Raw genomic sequence first — 17858 nt, 5'->3', positions numbered from 1 at the left:
TATTATAATAATTATTTTTTATTCTAAGTAAGGATTAAAATAGCTAGAGAAGAGGTAAGATATACCCGAGTAAAGTTACTAATTATTTAATATAAAAAAGGGACTTTATAATTATTAATAAAAATAGTATATAAATAAAATAGTAAGTCCTCCTCCTCTTTATTATCTACATCCTCTTCTTTTATTATAATAATTATAAGCTACTTTTAATACCCTTATAATTTTAAAAAGTATTATAAAAGACTCGTAGTATTAATAATAGTTAATATTTTAAATAATAAACGTAGTAATTAACTACGTACCTAAGCTTAATTAATATTATTACAAATTATTTTTTAACCGGTCCTTAACCTAATTTAATAATAAATTAACTATTAGCTAACCTATTTAATATTAAATAAGTTTATATTTAATATTTTTATAATCCTTATAATAATAATAAATTACGAGAGGATATTTAGCTTTATAAAGTTAACTTTAATTTTATAATAATTATTAATAAGATCCTCTATACTAAAAGAGGTTTAATATCTTAAGAACTAGTTTTATAATAGTATTATAAAAATAGGAAGTTAATTTTTTAATTAAAAGAGCTAATCGAAGTAAAGTTTATAAATTAGTACTATAAGGACTTTCGTAATAGCTTTATTTAATTCCTAATTAAGAAATTAGTTAAATCTATTAATTAATTATTAAATAATCAAATATAGTACGAGAAATGAGCTAAATAATTAAATACGAACCTTATATTTAATTTGTTTATATGGGTATAAGCGCTGACCTTAGCAACCACCGAGACGTGGGAAGTACTCCAACCCTTGGTCGGCGGTCCTCGCCAGGAGCACGCCGCCGTGGCTCTCGGCGATAGTATCTACGTTGTCGCCGGCATCGAACCCGACGCAAGCCAGCCGACCGGTGTCTCCACAATCGACTCTGTGGAGGTGTACAACGTTCCCAAAGACGAGTGGTCCTTCGTCGCGCCCCTCCCAGTCCCTATGAACCACGCCAATGCTGCTGCGGCCAACGGCAAGATCTACATTCTCGGCGGACTCTCCGGCGGTGCGGCCTTCCGCGCGCTTCCAAGCTGCTACGAGTATGATCCTGCGACCAACACGTGGAGTGAGCTCCCTTCCATGCCCAATGGCACGGAGAGGGGCAGTTCCATCCTTGGTGTCACTGGCGATAGGATTATTGTTGCCGGCGGCATCAGTCTGCTCGAGCTCGGAGAAGATGGGCTCCAAGAGACTGTCGATACTGTCTCGTCTTACAATTTTATCACAAAGGAATGGGAGCCATTACCTAGTCTACCTGAAGGCCGCGAGCACGCCGGGGGTGGCGTCATCGGAAACAACTTTTACGTCGTCGGCGGCCGATTCCGTAGCCAGACGGCAGTCCGCGACACAGTTTACGTCCTCGATCTCAAGACGCTCAAGTGGAGCGAGCGAGCGCGAATGCCTACCCCTCGAGGCGGTGTCTCAGTGGCTATTGTCGGGCAACGAATCTACACCTTTGGGGGCGAAGGAAATCTGGATCCGGAGGCTGGTTTCGTGTTCAACGAAACGGAGGTGTACGACGCGCGCACCAACTCCTGGGAGAAGCTTCAGCCGATGAACACCCCTCGTCACGGCATGGCGGCTGTTCCGTACAATGGAAGTGTCTACACGCCCGGTGGTGGCATTCGCGACTTTGGCATCGTTGATAACATGGAGGTTCTCCACCCCAACACACTTAGCTGGTAGAGGAGATAAAGTCGGAGTAAGCGTGTAAACCAGGTTTAGCCTCCCTTCAAGGGTATTAGTAAGTAGATCTCGCTTCGTTAGAGACTTATCAAGAGAAGTTGGCGGTTTCTTAGCTAGCTATCAATCGCATTCCTCTTTTCTCAAAACTCCGCCGGTTGTCCATAAAGACCAAAAGATGCCCAGTTCTATTCCGTCTAGTGGTTCAGGCACAGAGGTTATAAGGCCCCTACAAACAAGCTTTCCAACCAGGGGTCAATCCGAACCCGAGATAACTTTAAATAACCCCTATAATCCGACGGACTAGGTGCGGACTTCCTTTAACGCTCACAGCATCCGTATCGAGATCAGTTATAATAATATATAAATTTGTTAATATCCCTATTATAGAGTAGTTAGTTCGAACCGTAGGTTAACAAAGAGATTAATTAAACTATATAAATATCTATATAATAAGTATAAAAAAGAGGTTCTAACTATAAGTTAAACTAGCTACGATAATTATAAATAAGGCCCCTAATTAGTCCCTATATAATTAGTTATATACTACGGTCGAATTAGATTTTTAATCCGATACTAACTTTTTTTTTTTAATTTACTTATTATAATTAGAAATATAATTCGACCTTAAGTGTATTTACTAAGTCGTTTCCTTTTTTCCTTTTTTTTTATTTTTTTATATAACTTATTTTTTTATTCGTACGTTAACTTTTTTATTACTTACGAATTATTCTAACCCCTTATTAAGTACTACTTTTATAAAAGCGTTAGTAAAATTATTATTATTATTAATTTAACGGATCTTAAGTATTTTATACTTTTTATATAATTACTTAAAAGCTATAATATCGATTATAAGCTTCTTTTCTTTTATCATCCCTAATTTAATAAAGTATTTATATAATAAGTAAGAATTAGTATAAATAACTATTAAAATAAGTAAAAAGCTAAATTAATTAGTAATCTTCTTTAGCGTTATTAAAATTATATAAGAGAGGTTAATACTATTAATTATACTATAAACCTCTAATACTAATATACTTCTTATTACTTACTTATTTTTAATTAATAAGTAGTAGATTATATTATTATATATAATAAATTCGCTTTTATTTATATTCTTATTAACTAGGATAATAATATATTTTAATTACGAAGTAAGGTTATTATTATTTATAAATAACTTATTAATAAAAACGTAAAACTTATTAATTACTAAGTTAATTAGGTAGTATACGAAGCCTTAATCGAGATTTATTTATTACTATTTAAACTACTTATTAAGTACCTTAACGTCTTATTTAGTTAAATTTATAATTTATATTACCCTAATATAGTTAAAAATTATTTTAAATTAATATATACTCGTAATATATACCCCTTATACGAACTTAGCTTTATATTACTTTTTAATATTAATTACGTTTAGATTAACGAGGTTAATTTTCTTATCCTACCCCTTTTATTAAAAAATAATAGTTTCTTTTTTAATTATAAGAATTCTGCTATTAAATACTAAGGGGGTATTTATTATAAGAACCTCTTTTAGTTTTATTATAAAACTTACTTTTTAAAACTCCTTATTCTCCTTTTTTATAAAATTAATATTAAATAAGCTTAATATATCGTTAGTTTATATTCTAACGATCCTAAATTAGTTACCTTCGTACTTAGAAATTAATAAGTATAGGTCGTACGTAAATATAACTATTAATAATTAATTAATATAAAAATTATAATAAGTAACTTATTAATAAGTACCCGATTTTATAAACTTATATAATAGCTTAAGTACTTTAATAATCGTACTTTTTAAGTACTTATTAACTATTTCTTTTAGTAAATAAGCTAGGATTTTTTTTATAAGCCCTATAGCTAATTAGGTATAGGTTTAAGTAATATTATAGCTCTAGATCTCGTATCTCTTTTTCTATAGTAATATTATTAATATTATTATTAACTATTAATTATAGCGCTATATAGTAGGCGATTATATAAATAGCGTCGCCTTTTTTAACGTTATTATACCCCTAAATTATATATTTAAACTTCTTATATAACTAAGGTATTCCTTTTTTTTTAATTTTACGAACTATTTATAATTTAAATATATAGAAGTTTATATACTTCTCTAAGTCGTAAAAAATAAATTAATAAACCCCTTAATCGTAAAAAGTATTTACTTTAATAATATTTAATCTCTTATATAGCTTTTTAATAATTATAATTACGCCTTCTTTACGTAATTTAATTACTAACTTAAAATCGGCTTTTTCTTTTATTATATAAAAAGTATTAATTACTTTATTATTAATAATAAATTATTATATTAGGGCTTATTATCGTAGTTTTTTATAACGTCTTATTAATAGTATTAGTACTTTTTTAGTAATTTCCTCTTCTTCGTCGTTTATTAATATTATTATAACGATCTCGTCGAGGATAATTTCTTATACTTCTATTATAGGTTATATAGTTTTCTCTAGCTCTTTTTCTTTTTATAAATTAGAAATTACCTCGCTAGGATCCTTATAATATAGTTTAATTATTATAATTAATACCTCGAGGGGCTAGTTACGATCCCTCGTAACTATATAAGAGTACTCGTTAATAAGAATTAATTTATATAACCTAACTTATTATTAAATAATTTCGTACTATACTTATATATCTAAATTTAGTAATATATCTAAATTACCCCTTATATTAAACCTATTACGTATAGTAATTACTTTATTAATTTACTTTTTTATATTTATTTTATATAATATTTATATTACTTTTTTAACTATTCGGGCTCGTTAGTTTACGTTTAGTAATAATAATAAAACTAAGGTTACTTTTAAATATACTCTAAATACTAATAGTATTAGTATAAGCCCGTTAGGCCCTATAGTATTATTATAGTATTTAAATACTATCTAAAGGTATTCGTCGTTAATAGAATTTAGATTTTCTTTCTTAATAATTCTAAACGCCCTTTTTAATTACTAATATACCCTTTTTACTTTTTTAATATTATAATATACTTCAACGAGTATAATTTTTAGCTATATACCATAAGCTATTATATTTTCCCTAAATTTTATTAATTTAAAACTAGTACTAGCGTTAGTTTTAATATTATTTAACGGTCCTTAGTATATATTAATCTAGCTTTTTTATAGGGCTACTTATACTATTTTTATTTATAAATCCTAGAAGAATTGCCCTATTTAAAGAAATATAACTACGTTAATTATATATAAAACTAGCTAACCATTTAAATAAAAAATATTGATAACGATTTTTTAATTAAAATTAAGCTTATTACGTAATTTAAATTTAAATTTACGTAAGCTCTGCGTATTTATTTAGTATTAATAATATACTTTTATTAACTACTCTAGTACCCCTATTTTAATATTATTATTATTTAATTACTTTAAGAAGTTATATAGCCTTATAACTAACGAGTACTTAAATTTTTAATATAGTTATTTAAGCTTACTTTCCGTTAAGTAATTAATCGACTTCGTTTTATTAGTAAGCCTTATAAACGTATACCCCTATCGTCGTTTAATTATTTTAAAATACTTATTATTAGAGATTCTATTCCTTATATTGTTAAATATAATACCTAGTTAATTTATATTTCTTAAATATAAAAGAAATAAGGTATTAATAAGTAAAATATAAAAAATTATTGTTCTAAAGTACGTTTTTATTTTTATTATACTTAAGGTAATAACTTTTTTACTTAAGCTAAAGTTAATTCTTATAATACCTATTATTAACGTATTAAGCATTATTAATACGATCTTTTATAGTACTTAGAATTACCCTTTTCTTTTTATTAATTATTACGATACCTTAGTATTTAAAATAATTTTATAGAAATTATCTAAGCTATACTTTTCGCTCGTATAAAATACTTATACGAGCTTAGTATTTAAATAATTTAAATAATATAAAAAGGACCCCTCTAACTACCCCTAGATTTACTCAATATCTTATTTCTTTTTTTTAAATATTAAAAAAAGTAATATCTTCTCTTTAAGTATTAAAAAAATAGACTTTAGCCCCGTTAGATTTACTTTTTTAACTACTTCTATATCCGTTATTTAAAGAACCTTCTCTTACTATTTATAAATAAAAGCTTATTTATTAAGAACTTTTATTACTATTTATTCGTTTAATTTCGTATATTTTTTTAAAAATTAACGGAGCGAAAAAAGAGTAGTTAATATTTTTAATTTCGTTATAATCTAATTCGTTAATATATAGAGTAAGATCTTTTTTATTTTCTAAATTTCTTATAAAAAGTAAATACTCTAAGCCGCTATTTTAGCTATTTTTACTAAGTTCCGTACCCCTAGATCTACCCTTATATATAATAAAAAATTAGCTAAACTAATAAGGGCTAGTTTTACTATTTACTATTCTTAATTTTCTATATTATTTATATAATTTAGTACGCTCTTTTTTAAAATAATTACTTAACTAATATTTATTCTTTTTATAAATATAATATTACTTTTTCTATTACTTTATTTATAAGTTAAATCTCTACTTATTTAACGAATCTAGGCTTTTTTATTAATAATTATTATATCTAGTTTTTTTTTATTTTTTTTTATACGTTTAATTAACTTAATATTATTAATAAGAGCTATTATATACTTAGAAATAGGTTTAGTATAATATTCTTACTTTAATATTAAAACTAAATCTTAGTTTTAAATGGAGTATTTTATAGTTTTTAGGTACTTAGTATAAGGTTATTTTTATTTCTAATACGTACTAAACTATAGTATAGAAATATCTAACTTTTTACTTATTTATTCTCTTATTTAGCTAAGTTTTCGTTAGTTTATTAATTTGATTAATAAGCTCTTTAAGGATCTTTACTCGTAATTTACCCTTTATTATCTTAGTTATAAATATAAAACAAATCGCTCGTAGCTTAAATAGGAGCTCTAAGTTCTTATTATAAATCTCAAAATAACTTTAAATTATATTAATAATACTAAGAAAGTCGTTTTAATTAAAATTACGTACTACTTTATAATAATAATTAGAGGCTTTATTTACGAGTACAATATTAATTATTAAATAATATTAGTATTCCCTAATTTTAACTTTTTAATAATAATTATAAAATATTATTAGAGTTTTTTATAAGACCTCGTACTTCTCTTTAGAGTATAATTTCTTTTTTAAAAAGATCTTTTTAAAGTTTATAAATTACTTCGTATTTATTACTAAATTTTCGGTATTTATATACGATCCCTACGTCGTTACGTATTATTAATAACTTCGGGTCGTTTATTTCTTTTTTTATTAACTAATTAATACCGAATTTCGTATTAATAATAATAACGAGCTATAAATCGAAATAGGTAGAATCGTTAATTATTATACTTTTAGTACTATATTTTACCTCTATATATCCTTTTATAATAATAAATTATTACTAATAATTATAAAAAAGAAGTTTAAGTCGTTTACTCTTTTTTTAAATTTATTAAAGTAATTATACGCTTTATTAACCTATACCTAGTTCTATAATACGAATTCTTTTTTTATAATCGTTACTATTAATATTTCGTATAGTTTTTATAATTATAATTATACTAATAATACCCCTCGCTCGTAAAGGAATTTATTAATTACTTTTACGATTCCTAAGTTTATATTTATAAACTATTTATTTAGTTAATAACTAAGGTCGTTTACGATTTTATAAAATAGGGGTTATTACTATAGCCCTTTTTTTTATAAACCTTAATTAAATAGATTAATATTATATTAATTTACTTATTATTAAGCTAATCCGTAATTCTATATATTTACGTTCCCTAATAGTCCGGGTTAATATTTACCTACTTATAAAAGATTAGGATTTTATTAAGGATCGGGTTTTATCCTCTTTTTTTTTATTCTAACTTATTAAAAGTTATACTCTAATTTATACCCCTATTAGTAATTATTAATATATTTAATTTTAATAAAGATATATTTAATCCGCATACTAATTATAATAAATCCGTACTTTTATTACTTAATAAATTTATTAAGGTCTAGGAAATTCCTACTTTTTTTTACTATCTTATTACTATTCTCGTTTTTACTATTTCTAATAATTACTACTACCCTTTTAAATTGCTAATTATCGTACTTATTAAGATCCTCTTTTTTATTTAATATAAAAAAGTAGGTTTTAGTAGTTCTTTTTTTTAATAATAATAATAGATATTTATATTACTATAAGAAAATATAATAATTAGTCTTAGGATTTTTATTAATTACTAATTTCTATTATTCTATATATTTCTAACTTCCTAAGCTTCGTACTTTCTATAATTTCTAAATAACTTTTTTTTCTAACTTACTCTTTTTAAAGTAGTATTTTATAAGAATAGTTAAAAATAAACGCTAAGTAACTCGTAGAAGAGCTATATAAGTTATTAAGTATAGTTAGTAAAGTTAAGCCCTCTTTTTTATAAGATTATAAACGTTAAGGACTTATTAAAAATACTTACTTATTACTTATACTTAGTAAAGTTAAATACTTTAAAAATCTTTTTTTTATAACTTCTTAATACTCTATTTTATATTTTTTAAATAGTCTTTTTTTAGAACTTAATTATAATTAAGTAATTATTATTTATTAATAATCCCTTTTATTACTTAGTTAATTTCTTAAAATTAATAATCTTATACTAAGAGCTAGTATAGAAAAAAGCTTTTTAATAGCTTTTTAAAAAATTCTTTTCTTTTTCCTTTAAATCCTCGTTTTTTTAACCTTTTTATAAATTAATAATAACTTTAATAAGAGGTTATAGGACTATTTTAAAATAATTACTTTTTTTTTAAGTTAATTTCTAAGATTTATAATACTCTTAACTTAATATTATTAAGACCTCTAAATCCCCTCCTCTCTTATTAAACCGTCTCTTATATTATATTTTTAAATAATACCCGGGGGGTAGTTAAGGGGGTTATAAAGAGATTATTTAAATTATAAGCTTAAAGTTATACTTAAGAGATCTTCGTAATAATAGTCCTTTTTATATATTATAAATCTCTTAGCTTAATAACTCTTATAAAGTTACTTTCGTTACTAAATAAGAATATTTATATTTAAAGATCCCTTTTTTCGATTATATAGTACTCTTTTATATTATATTATTAAGCTCGTTCGTTATACTAATTAATTAAATAAGTAGTTACTATATAAGTATTTTTTTTTATTAATTTAACTAGTTAATTTCTAATTATAAGCTAGTTATAAAAAAGTTATTTAGTAAAAAAAGCTACTCGGGGTAATAATAAAAAACTAGTTATTTAAATAGTTTTATTAATTAGTATAGTTTAACGTAGTAAACGTCGACTTCTCATAAGTAATAAAAGGCTATAATTATTTAATTCCGTATAGTATTTAAAAATTACTTTTCTTTTTATCTATTTTTATAAAATTAATTAGTATAAATTTTTTATTTTGTATAATGTTAAGAGGTTTTTTTTTTATATAATAAGATATTTTATTAATTTATAATAATATAATTTAATTACTAATTAATATTAATATTCTTATTATAAAATAATTAGTTTAAACTATAAGTTAACGAAGAGATTAATTAAACTATATAAATATTTACGTAATAAGTATAAAAAGGAGGTTCTAATTATAGGTTAAGCTAGCTACGATAATTATAAATAGGGCCCCTAATTAGTCCCTGCGCAGTCGGTTATATACCGCGGTTAAATTAGATTTCTAATCCGATAGAATTATTACTTAGTACTTAAGGATAGTTAACGATCTTTAATCTTCTATTAAGACTTACTTAAGCACTACCTTTTTACGTTCCCTATAGGGTTATCTGACTTAATACTAAGTCATAACGCATAACTTCCGCTGCACACCTCCCTTCGATTCTGCTAGTGAAGATGCAAGCTTGGCAATACAGCTCTATTAAGGAGACACTAGAAAACTCCCTTACTCTTAACGAAAACGCGATCCCACTAGATGCATCATCGCTCTCTAAAGACCATGTCCTTATCGAAGTCATCTCAGCGGGCGTTAACCCCGTTGAGTACAAGCTGCCCGAGATCCCAGTCTTTGGCAAGTTCATGCTCCAGCCGGACACGAGTCCAGGCTCAGACTTTTGCGGCCGAATCCGTTCCAAAAACGGTGCCGACGGATTCTCCGAGGGTCAGGTTGTCTTCGGGGCCTTGAGCATCGGGACCAAGCTCCCGCGGTTTGGTAGTCTGGGTCAGCTCCTCGTCGCTCCCTCCTCCAACATTGCGCCGCTCCCTATGGGCGTCGACCACGACGACGCAGCTGCTATAGGCACCGCTGGGTTGACGGCGTTTCAATCTCTTCCAAAAGAGTCGTTGAAGCCAGGGTCTAAAGTCTTTATCAACGGTGGAAGTGGCGGTGTTGGTTCCTTCACTATCCAGTTCGCAAAGGCTGCCGGGGCCTATGTGGTCGCATCTTGTTCGACGGCAAAGGTCGATCTTTGCAAACGTCTCGGGGCTGATGAAGTTATCGACTACCGCAAACTCAATGTTGTTACCGAACTCAAGAGAAAGGGGAGTGTTTTCGATATCGCTGTAGACAATGTTGGCAGCACAGAGGGCTTGTACGAAAGCTGCTCGCATTTCCTCAAGTCAGAGGGAGTGTTCGTGCAGGTTGGTATGTCCAAGTCGATGGTAGGTATGTTGCGGAGAAGCCTGTTGCCAGGTTTTTTCAGTAGTGGTAAGAGGAAGTTTCAATCCGTGAGGGTAACGCCGAGCCAAGAGGATCTGAGCTCAATTAGCAGGTTGATAGTAGAGGGAAAAGTACGAGTGTTGATTGATGAAAAATTCGAGTGGCGCGACGCACCAAGAGCATATGCGAAGCTTAGGGAAGGACGTACAACGGGGAAGATTATCGTTCATGTCAACAAGACTTGAGAAGCAAGTTCTGTCATTGTTAGTTAAGTCGACCCACCCCCTTTTGGCCACCCCATTTCTCCATCCCAGCCACCGTATTAAAACCCTACCCACGATTTTCAAACCACTATAATAATTATAAAAATCATCTAAATATAATTCTTTTTTATATACTTATTTATTAATATATAATAGTCTTATATATTAAAAATAAAGTTATTCGGGCTCTTAAGGCTATTAAAAGAGGTCTTTTAGTTAATCGGGCTTTAATTAAGTTTAGAGTTTTAAAGTTAACTTTTTATAACTATAAAAGAGGCTACTAAACGAGGGTAATAATATTCGTAGACCTCTAAAAGCTTCTTTTATAATAAAAAGATTAGCTAGCTTAGTAAGTTCGTATTTAGTATAATTTAAATATTATATTAACTTATAAATAGCTTATAAAATTCGCTAAATAAGTTCTAAAATCTTAAGGGGATATAAATCCTTTTAAAAAGAGATAAATAGACGCTTTTTTAAAAAAGAACTTATTAATTAAAGTCTAGAGAAGTCGTATTATCGATTCGAGGTATTTAAATAGGGCTATTATTAATATAATTAAGTTATAGTTTAAATTACTTAATATACTAAAGATTAATAATATTAAATAGGCTAAGAAGTATAATATAAATAAGACTAGTATCCTAGAGGGTAAGGGATTCAATAGCCTAGTTTTAAGTAAAATAGAGACTATAATAATACGAAAAAAAGAGCTTAGTTCGCGTACTTAAGTATTTATAATTAAGTATATCTTTACTAATAATCGAGCTATTAAACTACTAATTATATATAAGGGAAAGTCGGTATAATAATAGTAATTTTTATTTAAACTTAACCCTTATACTAGTTAGGAGTTTATAATAATAAATAATAGCTAGATAACCGATAAGACTGCCCTTAAGTAGTTAAAAATAATGTTTTTATTATAAACTAAAACCCCCCCCCTTAGGGAGCTTAGTATACTTAATAAGCTTTAATTATTAATTCTAAATAGTTATAAGAGTTATATAATAATAGAATTTATATAGGAATGTTATAAAAATAACGTTTACTTACTATTCTTATTACTATATACTTCCTATATCCTCTAGCCGTTAAATATAGCTATTTTTAAACTTATTAAGTTTAAGTATAAGAAGGAGCTTAGTAAAAAGGATATAATAAATAATTTTATTATTATTAAAAAGCGGTACTTCTTAAGCTATTATTAAAAAGCTCGTTTAGCTAGTTTAACGTTATTAAATATATAAAGTAAGTAAAAAATAACTAGACTATATCCCCCAATATAGTTAGACTACTTATTAATTTAATAGTCTTACTTAAATTAATTATACTAATTAAAAAAACCGTAAATACTAAGTAAGTAACTAATAATACTAAAAAAGCTATTAATTAGGTATTAGCGGCGTTTATTATTAACTAGTTAATACTTAAAAAGGCTAATAAGCTTTGCGATTAATTAAAGTTATTTATAGAGCTTAGTCTAGACTATAATACTTAACGACTACTATTTAAAAAAGTAAAAAAGGTATTTAATAAGTAGGCCTATTATTTAGTAATATTTTAATATTATATTTGAGTTTTAAAAGCTAAAATTAACTAATTAAGGCCGCGGAAAAAGAAGAGTATACTAATAAACCTAAATACTAAGTTCGTAAATATTTAGGATATATAAAGAGCTTAAGTCCCCCCGACGGAGCAATCCGCCGGGGCCGTACCGTGTATTACGTATTAAGGAAAACTGGGTATATTACGCTCCATACCTAACTACTAATCAAAATAGTAGTCAACCGACTCGACCGTTGTCTTCTTTTTATTAACTCCTAACCTTCTACTACGTAAAGTCCTCCTAAGTTCTAGCTACCTACAGGGCGAGCTTTACCTACTCTAACGCGCACAGGACCTCCTAGTACTAACCCGCGTGGGCAGCTAGGTCTAGCATAATCTATTCTTTTATATAAGTATTATCGTTACCCAGGGGGTCCCGTAGGAGCTATTTAAGGCGTCGGCTTATCGCCCTAACCCTATATACCTCTAGCCCGTCTATTATAGCTATTATAACTAGGCTAACGTTAATATACCGGATCTTAGTATTCGTACCGGCCCGGCTATTTATAGCGCTTATAATATTACCTAGCTAAATTCCGTACTACTAAAAGGTACTTTGCCACTTCTTAAGCATACCTACGTTAGTTACGATAGCTATAGCGTCGAGCTAGCCGAAGAGGGCGCCTAGCCCGAGAGGGGTAGACTTATTAACGGGCATCTTTAGCCCACTAATTACTAACTATATACTAGGAGTAGAGTAGTAATTTATATATTAATAGGTTTATTTAATAGATTTGTTTAGTAAATTTATTTAGTTTAAATAGAGAGTAGCTTTAGGTAATGTTAGAAGTAATAAGGATAAAAAGAATCTTTGCGAGCTCTGAGTAGTAAATATTAACCTATTTAGCCCTTTTTCTAAAAACCTCTACGTCGCTATTAAAGTTTAGAACCTCTATGGTTAAGGAAGGCCGCCTCTAATTATTGCGGCCGACTATAGCGGCCGACTATTATAGCTAACTATTATAGCTAACTTCTATTATTAACTTTTCTAGCCGGCGCCGCCGCGTAAAGGGCAGCTTACCTATCCCGAATTAAATAGCGGTTTTTATATTAAAATCACTATATTGCGTTAAGCGCGTACTTAGGATATATTATACGTATTATATAGTTAAAAAGTATACTATATCGTGTGATTTCCCTTAAAAGCGTAATCCCGTTAAGGTCGATCTTTTATACTTATAAAGCCAGAAAAAAAACTACTACATAAAGAGCTTAAGAGGACTTTAATAACTATTTAATTAGTCCTAGTCGACTTATAAGGGTCGAATTACTTAGAGAGAATAATAACTATATTATTATAGTAATAAAAAATAGTTAATTAATTAAGTATAGTTAGTAGCGATGTTTTAATACTATATTTTAATGGGGTGGCCAAAAGGGGGGGGTGGCCAAAAGGGGGTGGGTCGACTTATTATCTAGGATCTGCCTTAAACAATCGCATAATCACACTTAAGCTTGGGATATCCGGAATGCTGTCTCCATTGTACTTGATCACTCTTATAATACCTTATCGATACGTACAGCGTTTATGACATGGGGAACATCTCATGGTACGGATGTCCGCCGTGAGACACTCGCCATGAAAGTTTGGATTCTTTCCTCTCGCAAGGGTCGAAAGCAGGCGAAAGCCTCTAAGGATCAACCGATCAAAGAACGAAAGTTCAGCAGTAATAATAGTCTGGCATGGGAATTGGGTATAAGAATTTTCCATTGAAGCAACGCAGTCTATATAATATCCATCCGCCCATATTAAATGTAGATGCAATTTTCGCTCAGCCCAAAGCGGAAACTATCGCAATTCTCTCATCAACACCTCTATAGAAACTGTCTAATTAGAGTCTAACTCCAAACGAGAAGCTAAGACAAGTTGCTCTCGATACAGACCTCACTACGTGTAATCTCACTGGTACTCGATGCAGATGGCATCGCTCTTGATGTCCATAACTTCAGCAATGGTGATGTTCTCGGCAATACCAGCCATCCACATGACATGGTTGAGCGTGGTCTCATTGCCATTGTCATTGAAGTAGGGCAGGAATGCGTTGACACCGAGGGAGGAGGGCTGCACGCTAGACCAGAAGAAACCCTGAGCGACGTTATTACCGCCAATATCAGTCAGACGGGACTCGTTCTGAGCCTGCCACTGCCACCAGAGACGGTCCAGGTTGGTGTGGTGGAGGAAAAAGAGCGGGTCGCCGGGTGAGAGCGAGGGGTCGTCCATCTGAGGGATGCCATTAGTCTCATGGCAGAAAAGGTGCGCATTGTGAGAATGGAGCAGTTGCTTACAGTACCGCCGATGGCGTAGTGGCCACCAGTGTGAGGGGAGGCACCCAAGCAGTTGTTCAGGTTCACATAGTCCTCCAGAGCCATGCATGCATCGATAATCTTCTGAGCGACCTGATCGTACTGCTTCTGCTTGAAGTCACGGCTCAGGCAGACAGGGGCGACACGGTTGAGCTCGGTGTCGAGAGTCAGTCTGACATTGGTGTAGGGTCCATCAACAACGCAGCCGTTCGCGTCAAGGGAAGCGGAGCCAAAGCCGGCCGTGGCGCTGGCGTTCAGGATGCTCGCGTTCTCCAAGGGCAGGACGGCTTGCTCAGCCTGTTCGTCCCAGTATCTGTATGTGGCCCACTCGTTAGTAACAGTATCGCCCAGGTATGGTTATGATGCATCTATGTCAAGCCTATAGAAGAGCCTTTAATGCAAAAGGGATGAAGTGGCTTGTAATGAGTCACTTACGGCATGGGGCCAGTGTAGCCGCACTCATCGCGGAGGAGCTTCTCCTGGACTGTCATGTACCAACGGTGCCAAGGGAAGAAGGCGCCCTAAACAACAAACTCTGCATTAGCCTTCGTTTTTGATCGTGTACTCGCCTAATTCACTCGACGCTTAATGGGCCTTAACACTTACGACAGAGTGAACAAACTGAGCCTGAGAGACGTGGGCAGCCTGGAGTTCTTCCCAGCGAGTCGTGGAGCCAGCATACCCGGTCTTGGCAGGAGCCTGGGCAGGGTCCATCAAGCAAAGGGTCGCGCTAATGTACGAGGTCTTCTCATCGTCAGTCAGGGCGGACCTGTTGAAATCGTGTTAGCGAACTTCCTCTCCATAGCCTCGTTCTCTCAGGTGAAGAGGGCGGCACCAACCAAGATTTGCGGACGGAAGGATTAGTGCAGGCTGCTAGAACCCCCTGAGAGGCAGCCAGAATGGTGATGGCTGTGGACAAGAGGGAGGGCATCTTTGCTAGTGGGCGAATATCTTCTAACTTTAAAGAGATAAAAAAGAGTGACTGTAGAGAATGACTTGTGGTAAAAGAACGAGTGATAATTACTTAGTGGCAATCGTAGTAAAGAGTGTGAACTTGCCCGGAAAAGAGACATCCACTTCTTGGGACAGATGAACATCTATTTATCTAGACCAGATTCTAGTATACAGACTTTATGAAGGCATTCAGTTTACCTGGATCATTTCTGGCCAAGAATAAGCTGCCCGGCAGTCAGCCTCCATTCGAACTTGCTGAGGTTGCGTACCTGAGCATGGCGCAATACGCCAAGTCGGTTAAGGCCGACCGAGACCCCCGTGCTGCATAAGGTAGAGCATCCATTACCACCACCGAGGCACATCTCCTTACCCGCGCTTCTAGCTGCATTCCACTAGGGGACAGAGATAAGGCCTTCTGGGGATGCTATTCCATCACTTAGAATGCTACATCACACGAGTCGCTGTCCTGATCTAAAGTCTAGGACGCGTAGTCCGATGCTGAGTATAGACTAGTGCGGCTCAGGTTTAGATCGATATGGCAAGCACAAGGTTGTGGGCCCAATGTTCCTGGTGAAATCAACATGTGGTTCGTCATGTTGGTTGAGAAAGTGTGGACTGCTACTAGAGCAACCTTGTCTACTTTACACATTGGAACCCTCATGCAGTTCTGGTGTAGGTAGGTAGGTGACCTGGTGGTTGGTCAACATGCCGCAATAACCATAAGATGTCAGACTGACCGCGGCTAACGTCCGGGCATACCATTAAAAATAAGAACGTACTCCGCCACCGTGGCGGAGATTGCGTTCTCGGAGTGGGTTTAAGATGTTGCCATCTGTGGCACTTGCCGCACTCCGTCCGCTGGTCAATTCTCTGTTGTGATAACTACCTTACCCCTGAACAACTTAATCTAATCTTCACGGTCAGCTTTGTCATCCCTCCGATATCTGTTCTTCGAGCACGTAGAGCGAGTCATATCCTACTCCGTTTCGACTCTTGGCTTTTAAGCTTTTCTTCGTGGAGGCGGTGCCTGAGATCCTCTCCCGCGGCCACGGGTACATCCGAAGGCATGCAAGCACACCTTTTGTAGTGGGCCATGATCGGGCCGTACTCTAACTAAGTAAATCCGTGGTCTCCACGAAGAACATGCAGGGGCATCGACGTTCCTACAAAGTACGGATATCGCTGGACACAATGTTTTTTTCGGGGATATTAGTAATCAAGATCTAGCATTTGCCAATCCAGGGCAATGATCAGGCTCCGTCTTAGATAGGAGCATTTCTCCAAAGGGAAGTTGCCACACGAACATCGCTATTAATCTTACTTTACAACTCAATAATCACTGGAGGCCTTTTGAAGACCTACTTACCTCGTCCATGCTGTGAACGGCATCCCCGCGGATACGCGCATTTCATGACAAACACGGACCCATATCCGCCCCGCTCCGCCACTGCCAGGCCCACCCCTTCCGCCCCCTTTCCTCCTCCTTACTACATAATACTATGCTGACCTATGCTTTTGTAAGATTTTAATAGGTTAACAGTCCCGAGCCATTCTTGATAGCAGAGTTAAAGCGTACGCGAGGTGCTTTAGGAAAGTTTAGACCTCACCATTGCTTACCTCACGTGCAAGAACAAATATCACATTTCCATTTCGGCAACCTGTTTCATGAAGCACAACTACATAGCTCGCAGTAAATCCATAGTTCATCCGACATCAGCTCCACTCTAGCGGGGAATTTTTTTGAGAAAAAAAGAAACGAGCATTGGCAACATTGACGATTGAACAATGGCCGCGATGTAACCCTAACAGACCGCGTCACCAACTGGTCCGAAGTTGCAAGACTAGCGCACCAAGCCGGGCGATATACCGAAGTCAGCTATAGGCCGCCAATGCTATCGTCACCTAGGATGACGTATTCCTCATTATTATCAATATGTCTTCCAGGGCCTCATTGCCGGCCTCGCTACTCTGAGGTTGTGTCAAAGACTCGCAGACGCAAAGATCAGTGATCTATCGCGATTCTTGTACCAGGTAAAGGCATTGGGGACGGAGAGACCGAGCTGAAGGAGCGTACCAACATGCAGTCCATCAGACGCGATTCGGAAGCTGCTGTCTAAGTTTTTAATTACCATTGCTGCTTTAGAATTGGCAAGGTTTGCAGGTTCCAAGGTAGGCATGGAGACTACCGTCTGGAGATCTGACTACAACCGACCGCGCGGTTGTCAGTCGCCAAGGATCGAAGCGGCATGTCTTCGGCGAACGGCCGAGATTTGCGCCTGAATCTTTCTCCTGTACCCC

The 17858-nt window shown here is 33.0% G+C and overlaps 4 protein-coding genes across 4 annotated transcripts; 2 read left to right on the top strand and 2 right to left on the bottom strand.

The window, feature by feature from the left end:
• Positions 1-995: 995 nt before the first annotated feature.
• On the top strand, positions 996-1739 carry CLUP02_14110 (uncharacterized protein; the record flags this gene model as incomplete). The annotated part of the gene is made up of 1 exon (XM_049293042.1): positions 996-1739. One exon carries the CDS (start codon positions 996-998, stop codon positions 1737-1739), a length of 744 nt encoding a protein of 247 aa, XP_049150188.1.
• Positions 1740-9668: 7929 nt separating this feature from the next.
• CLUP02_14109 (zinc-binding oxidoreductase) lies at positions 9669-10676 on the top strand (the record flags this gene model as incomplete). The annotated part of the gene is made up of 1 exon (XM_049293041.1): positions 9669-10676. One exon carries the CDS (start codon positions 9669-9671, stop codon positions 10674-10676), a length of 1008 nt encoding a protein of 335 aa, XP_049150187.1.
• Positions 10677-14202: 3526 nt separating this feature from the next.
• CLUP02_14108 (uncharacterized protein) lies at positions 14203-15767 on the bottom strand (the record flags this gene model as incomplete). The annotated part of the gene is made up of 6 exons (XM_049293040.1): positions 14203-14523; positions 14589-14919; positions 15042-15127; positions 15213-15375; positions 15446-15564; positions 15759-15767. The coding sequence occupies 6 exons, from the start codon at positions 15765-15767 to the stop codon at positions 14203-14205; spliced, it is 1029 nt and encodes a 342-aa protein (XP_049150186.1).
• A 318-nt stretch (positions 15768-16085) lies between these two features.
• On the bottom strand, positions 16086-16655 carry CLUP02_14107 (uncharacterized protein; the record flags this gene model as incomplete). Its single annotated transcript, XM_049293039.1, has 4 exons — positions 16086-16127; positions 16208-16249; positions 16340-16418; positions 16639-16655. The coding sequence occupies 4 exons, from the start codon at positions 16653-16655 to the stop codon at positions 16086-16088; spliced, it is 180 nt and encodes a 59-aa protein (XP_049150185.1).
• Positions 16656-17858: the final 1203 nt, after the last annotated feature.

The sequence above is a fragment of the Colletotrichum lupini genome, chromosome 7 (assembly GCF_023278565.1).
Source record: "Colletotrichum lupini chromosome 7, complete sequence".
Taxonomy (NCBI): Eukaryota; Fungi; Ascomycota; class Sordariomycetes; order Glomerellales; family Glomerellaceae; genus Colletotrichum; species Colletotrichum lupini.
The sequence above is the reverse complement of the archived record's forward strand: the minus strand, read 5'-3'. Positions and strand labels throughout refer to the sequence as shown.